This window comes from Heterocephalus glaber, unplaced genomic scaffold (assembly GCF_053883595.1).
Source record: "Heterocephalus glaber isolate CG9 unplaced genomic scaffold, H.glaber_assembly_v1.0 deba00000470, whole genome shotgun sequence".
In the NCBI taxonomy this organism is placed as follows: Eukaryota; Metazoa; Chordata; class Mammalia; order Rodentia; family Bathyergidae; genus Heterocephalus; species Heterocephalus glaber.
In genome coordinates, this window is record NW_028258145.1 from 3,604,233 (window position 1) to 3,618,085 (window position 13,853).

The window sequence follows — 13,853 nt, forward strand, 5'->3', positions numbered from 1 at the left end:
CCAGGCCATATCCCTCGCTGCTGAGGTGCCCAGGCTGAAAGTCCCTGGGTGCTCCCAGTGGGAGTGCCAGGCCCCGACTTCGAGAGGATGAGTTGTAGCTCTTGTCCTCCAGTTCCTAGACTTGGTCCTTTCTGGTGGCTCATGAGCTGGCCTTGCTGTGACAGCCCCACAGCAGCTCCAGGACTGAGTGGGGCCTGGGGTTCCCTTGGGAAGGAAGGAGCCGGGCGGGGTACCAGATGTGGGGGCTCAGTGGCATCTGTGGGGCTCTCTCCTGTTCTTACACTTGGTTTTCAACTACAGCCCTGTGTGATGGGTACAGCTAGCCTCATCTTAGACACAAAAAAGCCTTGCTCAGCAGGGCTGGGCATCCTCTCCAGGGGCCTGTGCTCTGTGAGCCGGAAAGTGGGGAGTCACATTTTCATCACTTAATTTTCCCTGCACCACACTGCCCTGCCAGATCACTTCTAGAGGAAAAGGGGACTGTGCACTTTTTCTTTCCCATTCTGTGGAGTTTGAGCAGAATTTGTGCTTTTGAGCCGAAGGTTGGATTGCAGTGAGTAGCAGTAAATGTGGAGGAGTTTTTGCTCCCCACCTTTCTAACATCACATTCTCTGAAGCCTCATGATGGATCAGCTCAAGCCTGTCCTTCTCTGTTTTTAGGTGATGGATTTGGATATGCATCTATGAAGAAATGCCACATGGTTTGAGCACGAACATGTCCAGTAAGTCGTTTGGTGAATTAACGCATGAACAAAAGCCCAGGTCCTTCAGGAACAGAGGGTAGACACCCTTGGAAGTTGGGTTGTCCCTGGTATAGGGGAACCTTTTTTTTTTTTTTTTGGTACTGGGGATCGAACTCGGGTCCTTGCGTTTGTGAGGCAGGCGGCAGAACCACTGAGCTAAATCCCCGGCCCGGGGAACCTTTGAGAGTATGTTTTTAACCAGGCTTACGGCTCAGTGTAATTCTTAACTTAGTCAGGACTTGGAGCACATAGGGTTGGACAGACCTACAGTTCCCATCTTGTTGCATAACCTGTTTCTGAGAGCAGAGCCAGGGTGGCCTCTGCTGACTCAGCTCCGCACCTTCCCCTTCCATTAAGTGAAAGAGAGCCCTAGACCACCACGGCACACAGGAAGTCTGCAAGGCTCAGGAAAGGGGAAAGCAGGTTAGAGACTTGCTCAGGCTTTGTCTCTACCAAGTCTGCCACACTGGGGTAGTGTATGCATGGGACACTCTCCACTCAGCTCTGTCCTGTCAGAAGTTGTGGCGAACTGATTTAAGGTCATAAAGATTCTGTGAGAGACCTCCCAACAGAAAAGCATAATACAGCAACAAGAAAAATCTCAGAGTCCTGGTTTATGATTGCTTTGAGGCCACCTTTTAGTAAGGCATTTTTGTGGAGAGGAGGTGGTTTCCCTGTGGGATGCACAGGCACACTGTTGTGTTGGGGCATAGGGAGGAAGAAGTAACTAGAAGAGACTGAGAGCAGCATCCATTCCAACCCTGTTCCTCATGCAACCATCTTTTGGCTTCTTACTAATATTTGCTCCTATTTCTCAGGGCTACTGCCACCATAGGACACTAGGGCTTGGTGACGCCGCTTCCTGGGGGCATCAGGTGTGATCTGATCCAGGAACAAGAAGCACATCCTCACCAATGACATCATGACAGCAAGAGAGCACAGCCCTCGCCACGGTGCCAGGGCCCGTGCCATGCAGCGGGCTTCCACCATCGATGTGGCAGCCGACATGCTGGGGCTCTCTCTAGCAGGTGAGCCTCACAGGGCTGGAGCGGCACTGGGAGGACAGGCTACCTCGAGGGGTGAGGGAGGGTGCCTGGCATGGCATCCTTCTGGGTGACATAGGAGCCTGGCAGGGGAAGGCAGCCATTTCTGGGGGCCACTTCTGCCAGAACACAGTCATCTCAGTTTTCCACTTTGGTTGGCTTCTCCAGGACTTGGTGCCAGGAGGTGAGATGGGAAGGTGCACAGTGCCATCTGGCAAGTGCCCACCATGGTAAAAGGCCTCGCTGTTGTGACTTGCAGGCCTGCAGAGGAAGATGGCTTGGTCTTGGTGTCTGAGATGTCTTGGGAATCACTAAGGCAAAATGTTTAGAAAATGAAGAATTAATCTCCTATAATAGTTTGGGTGGGGGGAGGGACCAAGTAAAGTGGAGGTTTTTTTTAATTAAACTTAAGAACAAGATAAGGTTTATAAAGGGTGCTTTTTCTGTCATTTCTTTCCTATTCAGGAAATATACAAGATCCAGATGAGCCCATTTTAGAATTCAGTTTAGGTAGGTATCTTTCTGTCATTGTCCTTATCATTATTATTATTTTGTTTTTAAAAAGTTACTTAACCCCACAGAACAACAAAACCCTCCCACTGGCATGGATTTGTCTCCAAGAACTTGCTGCTTCTGAGGTGTTTCTGAGAAGAGGCCCAGAACTTCCTATGGGAAGGAAGGAGCCCTGACAGGGCTCCATCTGCTCAGCAGGGGCTGCCCTCCTGCCTGCATGTGTCCCCGCAGTTCTACAGTGGCCAGGGATGCCAGGGGACAGGGAGGCGAGCCCACCCACGTCGCTGCAGAGATGGTCTGTCCCCTCCTCCCTGGCTGGGAGAGGGATGGAGTAAAAACTAAACTCAGGTGCTTCACTGTGCCCAGATGAGAGAATGCTGAAAATGGTTTCAGATGTGCAGGTCCAGGGTTGGGAAGTGTGGCATTACTGTGACTTACCCAGGAGGCTGGAGGGCTGAGTGGCATCAACCTGAGATGCTGCTCCTTTAGAGTCCACAGTATCTCCTGCTTCCCTCCCTTTCTCCCAGCCCACGGTAGTCGTCATGGGTCAGTGGCCTGGCAGTGATGTCCAGGAGGTCATATGACATAAGAGGACCCTCCTGGGGTCAGATAACCAGGATTCTAGTTCTTACTGTGCCAAACCAGGTGCATGGCTTTGAGCCTCCCACTTGACCTTGCTGACCCAGTTTCCCCACAGGCTCTGTCCCGTTGGTTTGAGAAACAAGATGATCAAAGCACTTAAGCTCTTCTACCTCTAGAATGACTTGGACAAATCACAAATCCCATTAAAGTGTAAGTGCATGATTATTAGGTTGATACTAAACTGTGAAAACGTTCCTATTTCAGAGTCAATCTTCCCAAACAAGCTCAGGGTCCCCAGCGGGTCTGTGGCAGGAGTGAGGACTGAGCTGCCAGCTGGGATATGAGGCCGGGGGAAGCAGCCCGAAGCGCTGGGGGACCCACACTCCTACCTGCCCACCCCAGAGCTGCATTGCTTTTCACAAAGCACAAAACTGACTCAAGGACTTTGGATTTTGTTGGGAGAGCAAGTGTTTCTAAGTACCCTCTTATCTTAAATCATCCGAAGCATTAAGACAGATAAGAAACAGAAACACAAACTCCAAGCAGTGCATTTTGGAACCCAAAAGTGTCACCTTGGAGGAAGGGGTAAATGGGGGACTTGGGAATGGGAGACAGGAGCGTGGCCACATCTGAGTGTCTGTGATGAAGGGGACACTGAGGCAGAGCATTGTCCTGAAGGCCCAGTGATGGTCGGGAGACAATAGGGCCTATCACAGTTAGTGCAAGGAAGTTTGGGTGTAGCCCTGCAGGGACTACAGGGCTATTTTTCAGAAGCAGAGAGGCTCTGGCTCAGCACAGAGGAGCAGGGATGAGGGCTCAGCCAAATGCAGGGAGGAAGTAGAAGTCTTTATTGAGTAACAAGCTCCCTCCGCCCCCAGCCTTGCTCCCATCCTCATTGGTCAGGCCTGTGCCTGCAGCCAGGAGGCTCTTGCTCTGGAGAAAGCAAACCAGCCACTCCTCTCGAAGAGATGGAGGGATGCTGGGCTTCTGAAGCCCAGCCCCAAGCATGGCTTCCCCATGGGGGAGGCCCACCCTGCACTCCCACCTCAAGAGGCCTCATTCCTCCACATGAAGATGGGAGCACAAATGCTCGCTGCAGCCTTGCTTAGAGTCGCCTGCACCAGAAACAGGGCAAATGACCCTCAGCAGGATACTTGGCCGTGGTAGGATAGTTAGGAGAGGGATTCCACTCAAGAAGGAAGGAATTGCGAGTGGTACGTATGAGAGAATCCAAAAGCATTATGCACAGTGAAAGAAAGAAGTGATACACAGAAGGCTGTGTACTGTCTGATTCCAGCTGCATGAACTCAGGAAGACTGAGCTGTAGTGATAGAAAGCAGGTTAGTGGTTGTTAGGACTGGGGTGAGGGTGAACTGGGAAGGGGGCTTCGGGGGTGATGGAAATGTTTAGTATCTTTTCTGTGGTAGTGGTTATATGGATACAGAGGCTTACCCAAATTTATGGGATGGTACATACAAAATAGTTACATTTTATATACAAATTGTACCTTAAAATTGTTTTAAGAAAACAATAGAATAGATGAAGATCACCAGACGTGGGTAGGAGACCTATAACATGAAAGAAAAAGAAGCAGAAAAAATGAAATTTTGGAAGAAATAGAAATGTAGAAGTAGAGAAAAATGCCAAAAACCCTGTAATTTATATCCCAAAGAGAAGGCCGTGCACCTGTGTGCACAAGAAAAACATTCCATAAGAAAAAAGCAAAGAATAAAGGCAATCTTAGAAATTTTAAATATGGCAGATAAAATTTAGAAATTCAGTGAAATTTGGAAGTTATTCAAGAAATTCTCCCACAGAGTAAAAATTTAAAAGCAAAATAGAAAATGGAAAAGCAGTGGAAATGGAAAATTAGAGAGTCAGTCCAGGAGCCTGAAGATTTAAAAGAGACAGAAGGTAGGAAGGAAATTACCAAGAAATCTCTCAGAACTGAAGGAGTTTTTAGGTTAAAAATGCCTACCAAGGTTCAGTATGATTGAAAAAGATATAAAAGAATGTATATGGTGGTGAATTTTCAGAAAAAGGAAATAAGACATTGGAAATAAAATGAAGACCATTTAAAAAACTTCTGGAGGAGAAAACAAGTCCTATCCAAGAACCAGGAATAAAACTGGTATGGAACTAATCAGTGACATTGAAAACTTTAAGAGACAGGGTCAACACCTCTAATTATACTTTCAACCTATAGTTTTCTGTCCAAGCAGACCATCAACAGAATGCGAGGATGAGAAGGAACTGGTTTGGGCTCTACCGAGTCTCAGATTTACTCCTTTGTGTCTTCTTTTTGGAAGTTATGTGCTCCACCCAAAAGAGGGAATAAATTGAGCAGAAAGATGACATGGTATCCAGAATACAGGGCTCACACTAGAGGAAGTGAAAGAAATCCCACATGGCTCTTGATGAGTAGTATGTGCTTAGCTTTAATTGTGCAGAATGCGAATTTAGCAAAAAGCTGAGCTAAAATGATAGAGTCCAGAGGATGAGAGCTGTGTCATTAAATTAAAAAGCCTCATCCCTATAACAGAAATCAAAACATTTCTGAGTCTGGCAAATCAAGAGCAGTAATACAGTTATGTTAATTAGACGCTTGGACGATGAAACAGCTTAAAATGGTGAGAATGACTTTGTGGACTGAATTTTATCACAGTTGTTTTTTAAGAAAGGTTACCAAAGAAGGGAAAGGAAAAATTATGAGAAAAGGAAAAAATGGAAACAAAGTCTTTGTAAATAGGGAAGGGTGGAGTAGGGGGAGAGAGGACAGGGAATCGGAAAAAATAAGAACCAAGATACATCATGTACGGGTACAAGCACCCAATGATAAATGTAAACATATTGCTTACCTAAAATGTACCAATAAAAAAATTTAAGCAAAAAAATAAAGGTTACCAGAAGGAGAATGATCAAGTGGTCAAATATATTGACTATTAAAAGAAAACAATAGTTAAAAATTTTAAAAATTACATATGTGTGTGGCCCCAGGTATGGTGGCGCATGTCTGTAGTCCCCACACTCAGGAGGCTGAAGCAGGAAGGCAGGAGGATTGCCATGAATTCGAGGCCAGCCAGGGCTACATAGCAAGAACCTGTCTCAAAAAACAAACAAAAATTACATATGCTTTTTTTTTTTTAATAAAATCTTAAATACAGGAAATGTTAGAAGAAAAGAATACCCTGTTGAGAGAGATCATCACATTGCTGTATGGAAACTTTTAATGACTTTGGTGGTAGAGACGATGGAATCATTTAGAAGAATGTCATCCCAGTGTTCTTGACAAACTTCTTTCATGTAACAAAATGTCACTGGCGTCTTTCCATGTTAATAGATATGGGTTCAGCCTCATCATTTCCAGTGCTCACATAGAGAATATGGCATGGTTGTGCTACTTATTTTAACCAGTCTTCTGTTGTTGGGCATTTATTTTCTTTCCAGTTTGCCATTGTGAAGGACCATTTCAGTGAACACACTTCCATCTATTCATACATTTTGCTAATTACTTTCTTAGGATAAACTTTTGAATTTCCAATTGCTGGGTCAAATGATGCACACTTGAAGTATGTTTTACCCCTTTACTTTAGAACAATTTATTTTGCATGCATTGGGCTGGGATTACAGGTGATCTGGGTAGAGAGACAAGGCATAGGTATTGGAGATTGATTGGAAATGAGACACACATGATGCACAGGAGACTTGGCAGTGGGCTGTTCAGGGGACGCTTCCTGGGACCTGTGTCACCAAGCTTGTCAGTAAGCATGGCATGAGACTTAGATAGGCTGGGTGAGGGAAGGCCAGGAGAGAGTGTCACTTGTAAAAAGCATGTTTCGAAGGCAGCTGTGGGCCTTTTGGCCTTTAAAGTGCTATCAGTCTTCCCAGACTTTGGCCACCTGAAATCATGGTGAAAACCAGTAGCCAAGAAGTTACGGGGGCAGAATAAGTTCAGAGATAGTGTGAAGCCCCATTCTCAGAGAACTGTCATTATCTGAACTATCTGGCCGTTCCCTGAAAAATATTTGTGAGATTTGGCTTTATTTGACCTAATTCATAATTTACCCAGTGGAAACAGCCTTTTTTCCTGAGAGTGTTTGTTAAAAACAATCAGTGGCTGTGACTGGCCATATAGCTAAGTGGCAGAGCATCTGGTTAGCATGTGTGATACCTTGATTCAATCCTCTCACCACCACCACCAAAAAAAAAAAATCCAGTGGCAGCTGCCTGAGGTAATACTAACAGTTGAAGCAAAAAAGCTAACCAAAACCCCCCGTAAAAGGGGAAGCTGGGGAATGAAATGTCCACAGGGAGCTTTGAGGAGCTCTGACTTATTCCCAGCAGCCAGTGCATGTGTAGGGCTGTGCACATGTTTAGGGCTGGTTGCATGCTCAGGAAAGACCCAAGAAGGCCGTAAGCAATCACCTGAGACTGACCTGGAGGCTCTGTGCAAGCAGGAAATGAGGACAGACAGTTTTAAACTGCCTGCCTGAGCATTAAGGATGTGCCCAGTTTACACACAGAGAACCTTAGCAATAGCTACATCAGAGGTCTGTGGTTGCTGGGTAAATATCTGTCCAGCTTTATCTGACCACTAAGCTAACCAAGTATTCACTCCAGTGGCCACACGTGACACAGATTACCTTACACAATGAGATGAGCGTCATTGACCCAACAGGCAACAACTGCAATAAAAGGCAGCAAGAACAAACCCTGAGGAGTGGAAAAAAATCTGATTTCCAGAGTTACCACATTGTATAATTTTACATATTGGGGTTTCAAACAAAGAAATGAAGTGTGCAAAAAAGCCAGAAAGTATGCCTCATACACAGGGAAATTTAAAAACAAAAACTCCACAGTCAATAGAAACTGTCTCTGAAAAGGCATAGATGTTTGATCTACTAGACAAAGATTGAAAACCTGCTATTATGAATATGTTCAAAGAACTAAAGGAATCATATCGAGAATTAAATGAAAATATAGGAAAGTCATCAAATACAGAATATCAGTGAAGAGATAGACATAAAGAATGACACATTCTGGAGTTCAAAAGTACAACTGAGTTGAAAAATTCATTAAGGGGGTCACTTGTAGATAGAAAAAGGACGAATCAGCAAACATGGATGACAGGTTAATTGGGATAATGTAGTCTGGGGGAATAAAAAAGATGAAGAAAAATGAACAGAGCTCAGAGACCTATGGAACACCATCAAGTGTACTAATAGAGATTTATGAGAGTCCCAGAAGAGAAAAAAGAGGAAGGAAAGAAATAATATTTGAAAAAATAATGGCCAGAAACTTCCTGCATTTGATGGGAAACATCTTAGAAGTCCAGTGACCTCCAAGTAGGAAGGGATCCACACCTGGACATATCATGATTAAGCCATTGAAAGCCAAAGACAATTTAAAAAGCAAGAGAGACATGACTTACTATATACAAGGCTTCGCCAGAAAGAGAGTAATAGCATGTTTCTCACCAGGAACTGTGGAGTTCAGAAGACAGTGGGATGACATTCAAATTCCTGAAGGAAAAGAAAAAAACAGTCAACCAAAAATTCCATATCCTGTAAAAATCTCTTTCAAATACAAAAGAAATGTGATACATGTTTATGCAGAAAAACTTGTTCACAAACTTGAAATTATTTGCAATAATTAAAATTCAGAAACAACCAAGATAGCCACCAGCTGATGAATGGATAAATAGCATGTGGGATGTTCATTCATGATTCATTGCTAAAAAGGAAGGAATTACTGATACTTGATGTAGCATGGGTGAGCCTTGACAATATGCCAAATGGAAGAAGCTGGCACAGAAGGCTACATATTGTATTCCATTTACATAAAATGTCCAGATTAGATAAATCTATATAGAAACAAATTAGTGATTTCCAGGAGGGTTAGGGAAAAAAGATGGTGAACGATCGTTAGAATGGATTTTTTTATTTTGAAGTGCTGAAAATGTTAAGGAAGTAGATAGTTTAATAGTTGCACAACTCTGTCAGTGCCCTATAAGCCACTGAATTGTACACTTCAGGAAAGTGAATTTTGCAGAATTATAAAATTGGGCTTCTTAGGTATGCTTTCCATCAAATGCAAGAAGTTTCTGGCCATCACTTTTCCTCCTTTATCTCTTAATAGAAAACATTTTTTAAAAAATCAATGGTACATTGCTGAAAACTGTCATGAATCCCTAAACCAAATGAAGGAATAATCTCGCAATGCAAAAATTATCAAGAAGCAGATTTTGAGTGAAGAGATGTCACAGTAGCTGGCATTGTAATATTTGATTGCTAGGAGACCCTGAAGAAAAGAAACAGAAACAGGAGCAGCAGGCCACAAATAGCAGAAGAATTCTTTTCTAGCTGGGTGTGGTGGTGCACTTCTGTAATCCCAGTACTCTGGAAGGTTGAGGCAGGAGGATCAAAGGTTCAAGCCCAGCTTTGGCAACTTTAGTGACTTAATGAGACCCCGTCTCAAAAATAAAAGAAGGCTGGAATGTAGCTCAGTATGAAGGTCCTTGGTTCAGTCCCCAGTACTGCAAAATCAGTGAATCAAATCAAATTAAAAATAAAAATTGGGCTGGGCATTTCGCTCAGTGGTGCCAGCGCCTGCCTCACAAGTGCAAGGTCCTGAGTTTGATCCCCAGTACCAAAAAAAGTTAAAAAATCCTTTCCTGAGAGAAGGGTGGATTTCAGATTTATCATGTTCCACCAATTGCCAAGCATCTCGTTGTGAAACTTCTAAATTACAAGGATTAAGAAAAATAATTGACCTGCTTCTAAATGAGGGGAAAAAAAAAGGACAATATTAGAATGCTACCATTAAGGACAACTAGAAAAAAGGAGCAAAATCTGTGACCTATCTTGTTCATATCTCCAGAGAATTACTAGGATAAGGGGATTGGAGGTGGAAGCTTACAGTGACTCCTGAGAGCCAGGCCCCAAGGTCCATATGCTGAGCAGGGATTTCAACAGCCTCTTCACACTGGGGTCCACCAGGAGCACAGCCCCTGAGGAAGTGAAGGTACCTTCAAGCACTGTGCTCCTGAGGACCAGGCAGAAGCAATTGCCTGGCTTCTTCAAGAAAGCATCTGTGTGGAGCTCATCATTTCTACAGTTTTTTAAATGTTACATTCAGCATAAATTCATGAATTCTCAGAAACATGGCAAGAGACACAAACAAACAATAGAAACATCCATAGGGGCTCCAGAAGAGTTAAGACACACAGATGCTAAGATAACTGTATCAACTCTGATTTTGAGTTTGGCTGGCTATAGCAGAGTATCGTAGGCTGGTGGCTTCAACACAGCAGTTCATTTCTCACAGTCCTAGAGGCTGGAAGTCCAAGATCATGGTGCCAGCAGATTTTCCCCTCCCAACCACCCCACCTCCTAATACGGTCCCTTCACCTTGGGGATCAGGATTTTAACATAAATGAGGGGCACAAGCATTCAGTCTATAACATTATGTTAAAGACACTACTGAATACCTCATCTGAGAGAAAACCGTAAAAGAATGAAATGGGCATTGTAGGATTAAAAAATAAACTGCTTTTAAAAATACTTGAATGAATGTAAATAGCAGCTTTGATACATTTGAAGAGAAAATTGGTGATTTTAGATAAAAGTCAAGAAGAAAACTTCTAAAATGAAGCCAGAGAGATAAAATAGTGGAAAAAATTAAAAACAGGAAAGTACATTTTAAAAAAACCCAGTGAGAATATGTAGTGCACACTTGTGTCTCAGAAGACGAGAGAAGGGCTAGAAGCAGTATTTATAGCTGAGCATTTCTCCCAAAGTAATAAAATACAGCAAGTCACAGAATAAATGAAAATATCCCTAGATACATCATAGTAAAACTGTTGAAAGCCAGACTCAATGGGAAAATTGTAAGAGCTGCCAGAAAATGTGCATGTGCACACACACACACACACACACACACACAGAGTGCTCAAAGTAGCAATAGTTAGACTGACAGCTGACTTCATTGCAGAAAAAATAGAAACCCAGAGATATTATATTTAAAGGTCTTAGAGAAAATAACCAACTAGAGAAAATATCCTTTAAGACTTGGGGCCCAATCACGTTTTTCAAACCATAAAAGCCAAAGAAGGTGTCACACACCAGACTGCAGTATAAACAACGCTGAGGGATGTTCCTTCGTAGAAGGCAGAGGATTCCAGATGGATGGTCACAGATGTAGAAACTATCGAAAACCCAAAAGCATGAGGCAAGAAGTCTGGGGTAAAGATCAAGGCATAGCTAAATGAATAGTGACTATATGAAACAGTAAACACAGACAGATGTGTATACTAACAAAAGAGATGGCTGGTGTGGCGATATTAATGGCAGGAAATGTGTAGTTAGAACCAAAAAGAGCAATGTGGACAGTGCAGTGGTTAGATCACTGCAACTCATTCCAAAGAACAGTAGTCACCAATAACTCTTTCCAAGTGAATGTGATGAATAAACCTTCTCCACTAAATGCACCTCAGAACATAGCAAGGCATTACTCTCCACTGCCCTACCAAATTTATAGCTACTCCTTCCCTTTCTTTGTATTTTAATTTCCTCACCCCATCTCTGTTAGTGTCTTCCTTTCATCCCACTTATCCTTTTCTTGCTTTTCCTTTGCGCTTGTCTCACATATTACAGGCATGAGAACATATTTTTTCATTGCGGTTGATAATATATTTATTTTGTGATAGACTATACATTGCATAAAACATACTGTTTTAGCCATTTTAAATATACAGTTGAATGACATTAAGTGTATTGACATTGTTAGGCAGCTGTAGCCACTGTTCATCTCTAGAATGTTTTTCGTCTTGAAAAACTAAGTTAACAAATTTTAATGTTTTCTGTTCTTAATTCTAAAGGTAGCACAACTGAGCATTTATATTTCTAGACGAACCTAGTTATTTTTACTTTGTTGAGCTTTGGTTTGCCATACAGTTTATCATTTCCAGGATGCACTCATTTTTACATTTTAATATCTTGTTAATAAGTATCTCTCACTGTCAATGGCATATTATAGCTTAATGACACCGGGGTTTGTTTTCCGTTTATAGGGCATTTTATTTCAGGGAACTTGTTAGAGTCAGTGAAATGTGATCATTTTTCCTCTGGGTCATTTCCATGATGGAATTATCTGAGACTTGTAATCTATTTCAAAATGCTTAGTATGACACATTTTTTTCTAACTGAAATGGTTCTACAAAATATCTTGAGTTCTGAAAAGTAACATTTTAAATAACCTTGTATTTGATATGAGTCTTATAAGGAGAATAAATGAGCAATGACTTAAAAAAAAAACTTTATACTTGCCATAGACTTTGAATTTTATTCCAGTGTCCACCCCTCCCACACCAAGCGCATGCAGCACCAGAAGCTTATGGTTAGCCACAGTCATGGGACACAGGCTGCTGAGCTGCTTGTACTCTGTGGCTCCATGGCTCCTTGGCTCAGCTGACTGGAGCTGTCAGTTACTGAGGTCCATCTGTAGGCGCATGTGGCTGATCCCACATGAGATTGTCAACTCTGTGTCCAGGCCATGGATGCAAAAGCTGCCTTCAGCATACCCACACACTGCAATTAAGGCCTTGTTTCCTTGTGTGTGGGAGGGGAGGAGTGAGGAGAATTTTTAAATTTTAAAAGTTTAAAACATCACCTCCCTGTAGCAACTGACGATGTGACCGTCTTATTCCTTTAAGCTTCACTTTCTGCTTTCACTGGGTTTGTTGGGAACTAACTGGAACCTGGTGTTGGAGGATTCATTTCTTTCCTCTCTTGATTGAATAGCCTGCAGTGAGCTGCACACCCCATCGCTAGATCGAAAACCAAATAGTTTTGTGGCAGTGAGCGTCACCACCCCCCCTCAGGCCTTCTGGACGAAGCATGCGCAGACGGAGATCATCGAGGTGGGTGCTGCTGTCCCTCCCCTCTGAGGGACCCGGGACACTTGGTGGTGCTTGTGACCCCGACAGGAAGGTCGCTCAGTTCCCAAGCACCCGTAGCTGCTGTTCATTGTATTTATGTGAGTTGTTGCATGTTTCAGTACTCAGTTGTGAGCTGTTCTTGGTAGTTTTTATCACTCCTACTCATCTGGGTGGCATTTACATTTGCTGTGTCCTTTACTGTTACTGATTAATGACTCATGGAGGTCCTCGACTGTAATGCTAAAGGTTGGTTGCATTTGAAGAAGTCAGAACTAATTCTTCCTTACATTTCCATTTGGTTACTGGTTTTAGAGAACTGTGCTCAATAACCAGAGCTTGGAGGAGTTAACTACTAACCAACCCCTTACTGGGCATATCCCTGTTTTTGTTGGTTTTTATTTTTACATCCTTTTGAGTTTTACACATTTATTCTTCAAGTTAAAGTTTTTTGGATCTTTTGGTCTTTTTTTGAGACAAGGTCTTCCTATGTAGTTCAGCCTGGCCTTGAACTCACTGTGTAGCCCAGGCTGGCCTCTTGGGCAATCCTCCTGCCTTAGCACTAGGATTACAGGCATGCATCACCATGCCTGGCTTACTCTTTAAATTAATTGATATACATTCACAGAATTTTACAAAGTCCTTTTAGATAATGAAAATATTATATAAGTTATAACATGAAGTGTAGGAGTCGCTGGTATGAAATTCTACAGAAATTTATTTGTAGTATGAATTATCAAACTTAAACTACACTTACATTGTTTTTACATTTTTACATATAAACTTAATGAGGCATAATTTTACATAGAGCCTCTTAAAGTGGTAGTACATTTTAGAAGACAGGCCACTTTTTCAGTCTCTGAGAAACTTGTTTTCAGGTTCAGGTCAATCCTTGTGTGCTAAGCATATTTTGAGCACTGCCTACACATCAAGCACAGTGCTGGGTGATGACACAAGACTGCAGGGTCCCAGGCTGTCCAGCAGGCACTGAGAGGCTAGATCTGGAGCTATAGGGAGAAGAACGCAGAATCCTAGGCA

At 42.8% G+C, this 13,853-nt stretch overlaps 1 protein-coding gene across 12 annotated transcripts in view; it reads left to right on the forward strand.

Annotated features, from left to right (window-relative positions):
- Positions 1–13,853, forward strand: part of Inpp4a (inositol polyphosphate-4-phosphatase type I A) — a 124,463-nt gene that overhangs the window by 65,837 nt on the left and 44,773 nt on the right. For 11 of the 12 annotated variants that reach the window (XM_021258050.2, XM_004844407.4, XM_004844404.3 and 8 more), the window contains exons 2-5: positions 661–722; positions 1,562–1,771; positions 2,252–2,296; positions 12,682–12,800. In XM_021258050.2, coding sequence (XP_021113709.1) covers positions 1,666–1,771; positions 2,252–2,296; positions 12,682–12,800 — 270 coding nt within the window. In that variant the 5' untranslated portion in view covers positions 661–722; positions 1,562–1,665. Of the gene's footprint in view, positions 1–660; positions 723–1,561; positions 1,772–2,251; positions 2,297–2,996; positions 3,092–12,681; positions 12,801–13,853 lie in introns of all 12 variants that reach the window. The other variant, XM_087203392.1, reaches the window with a different exon arrangement.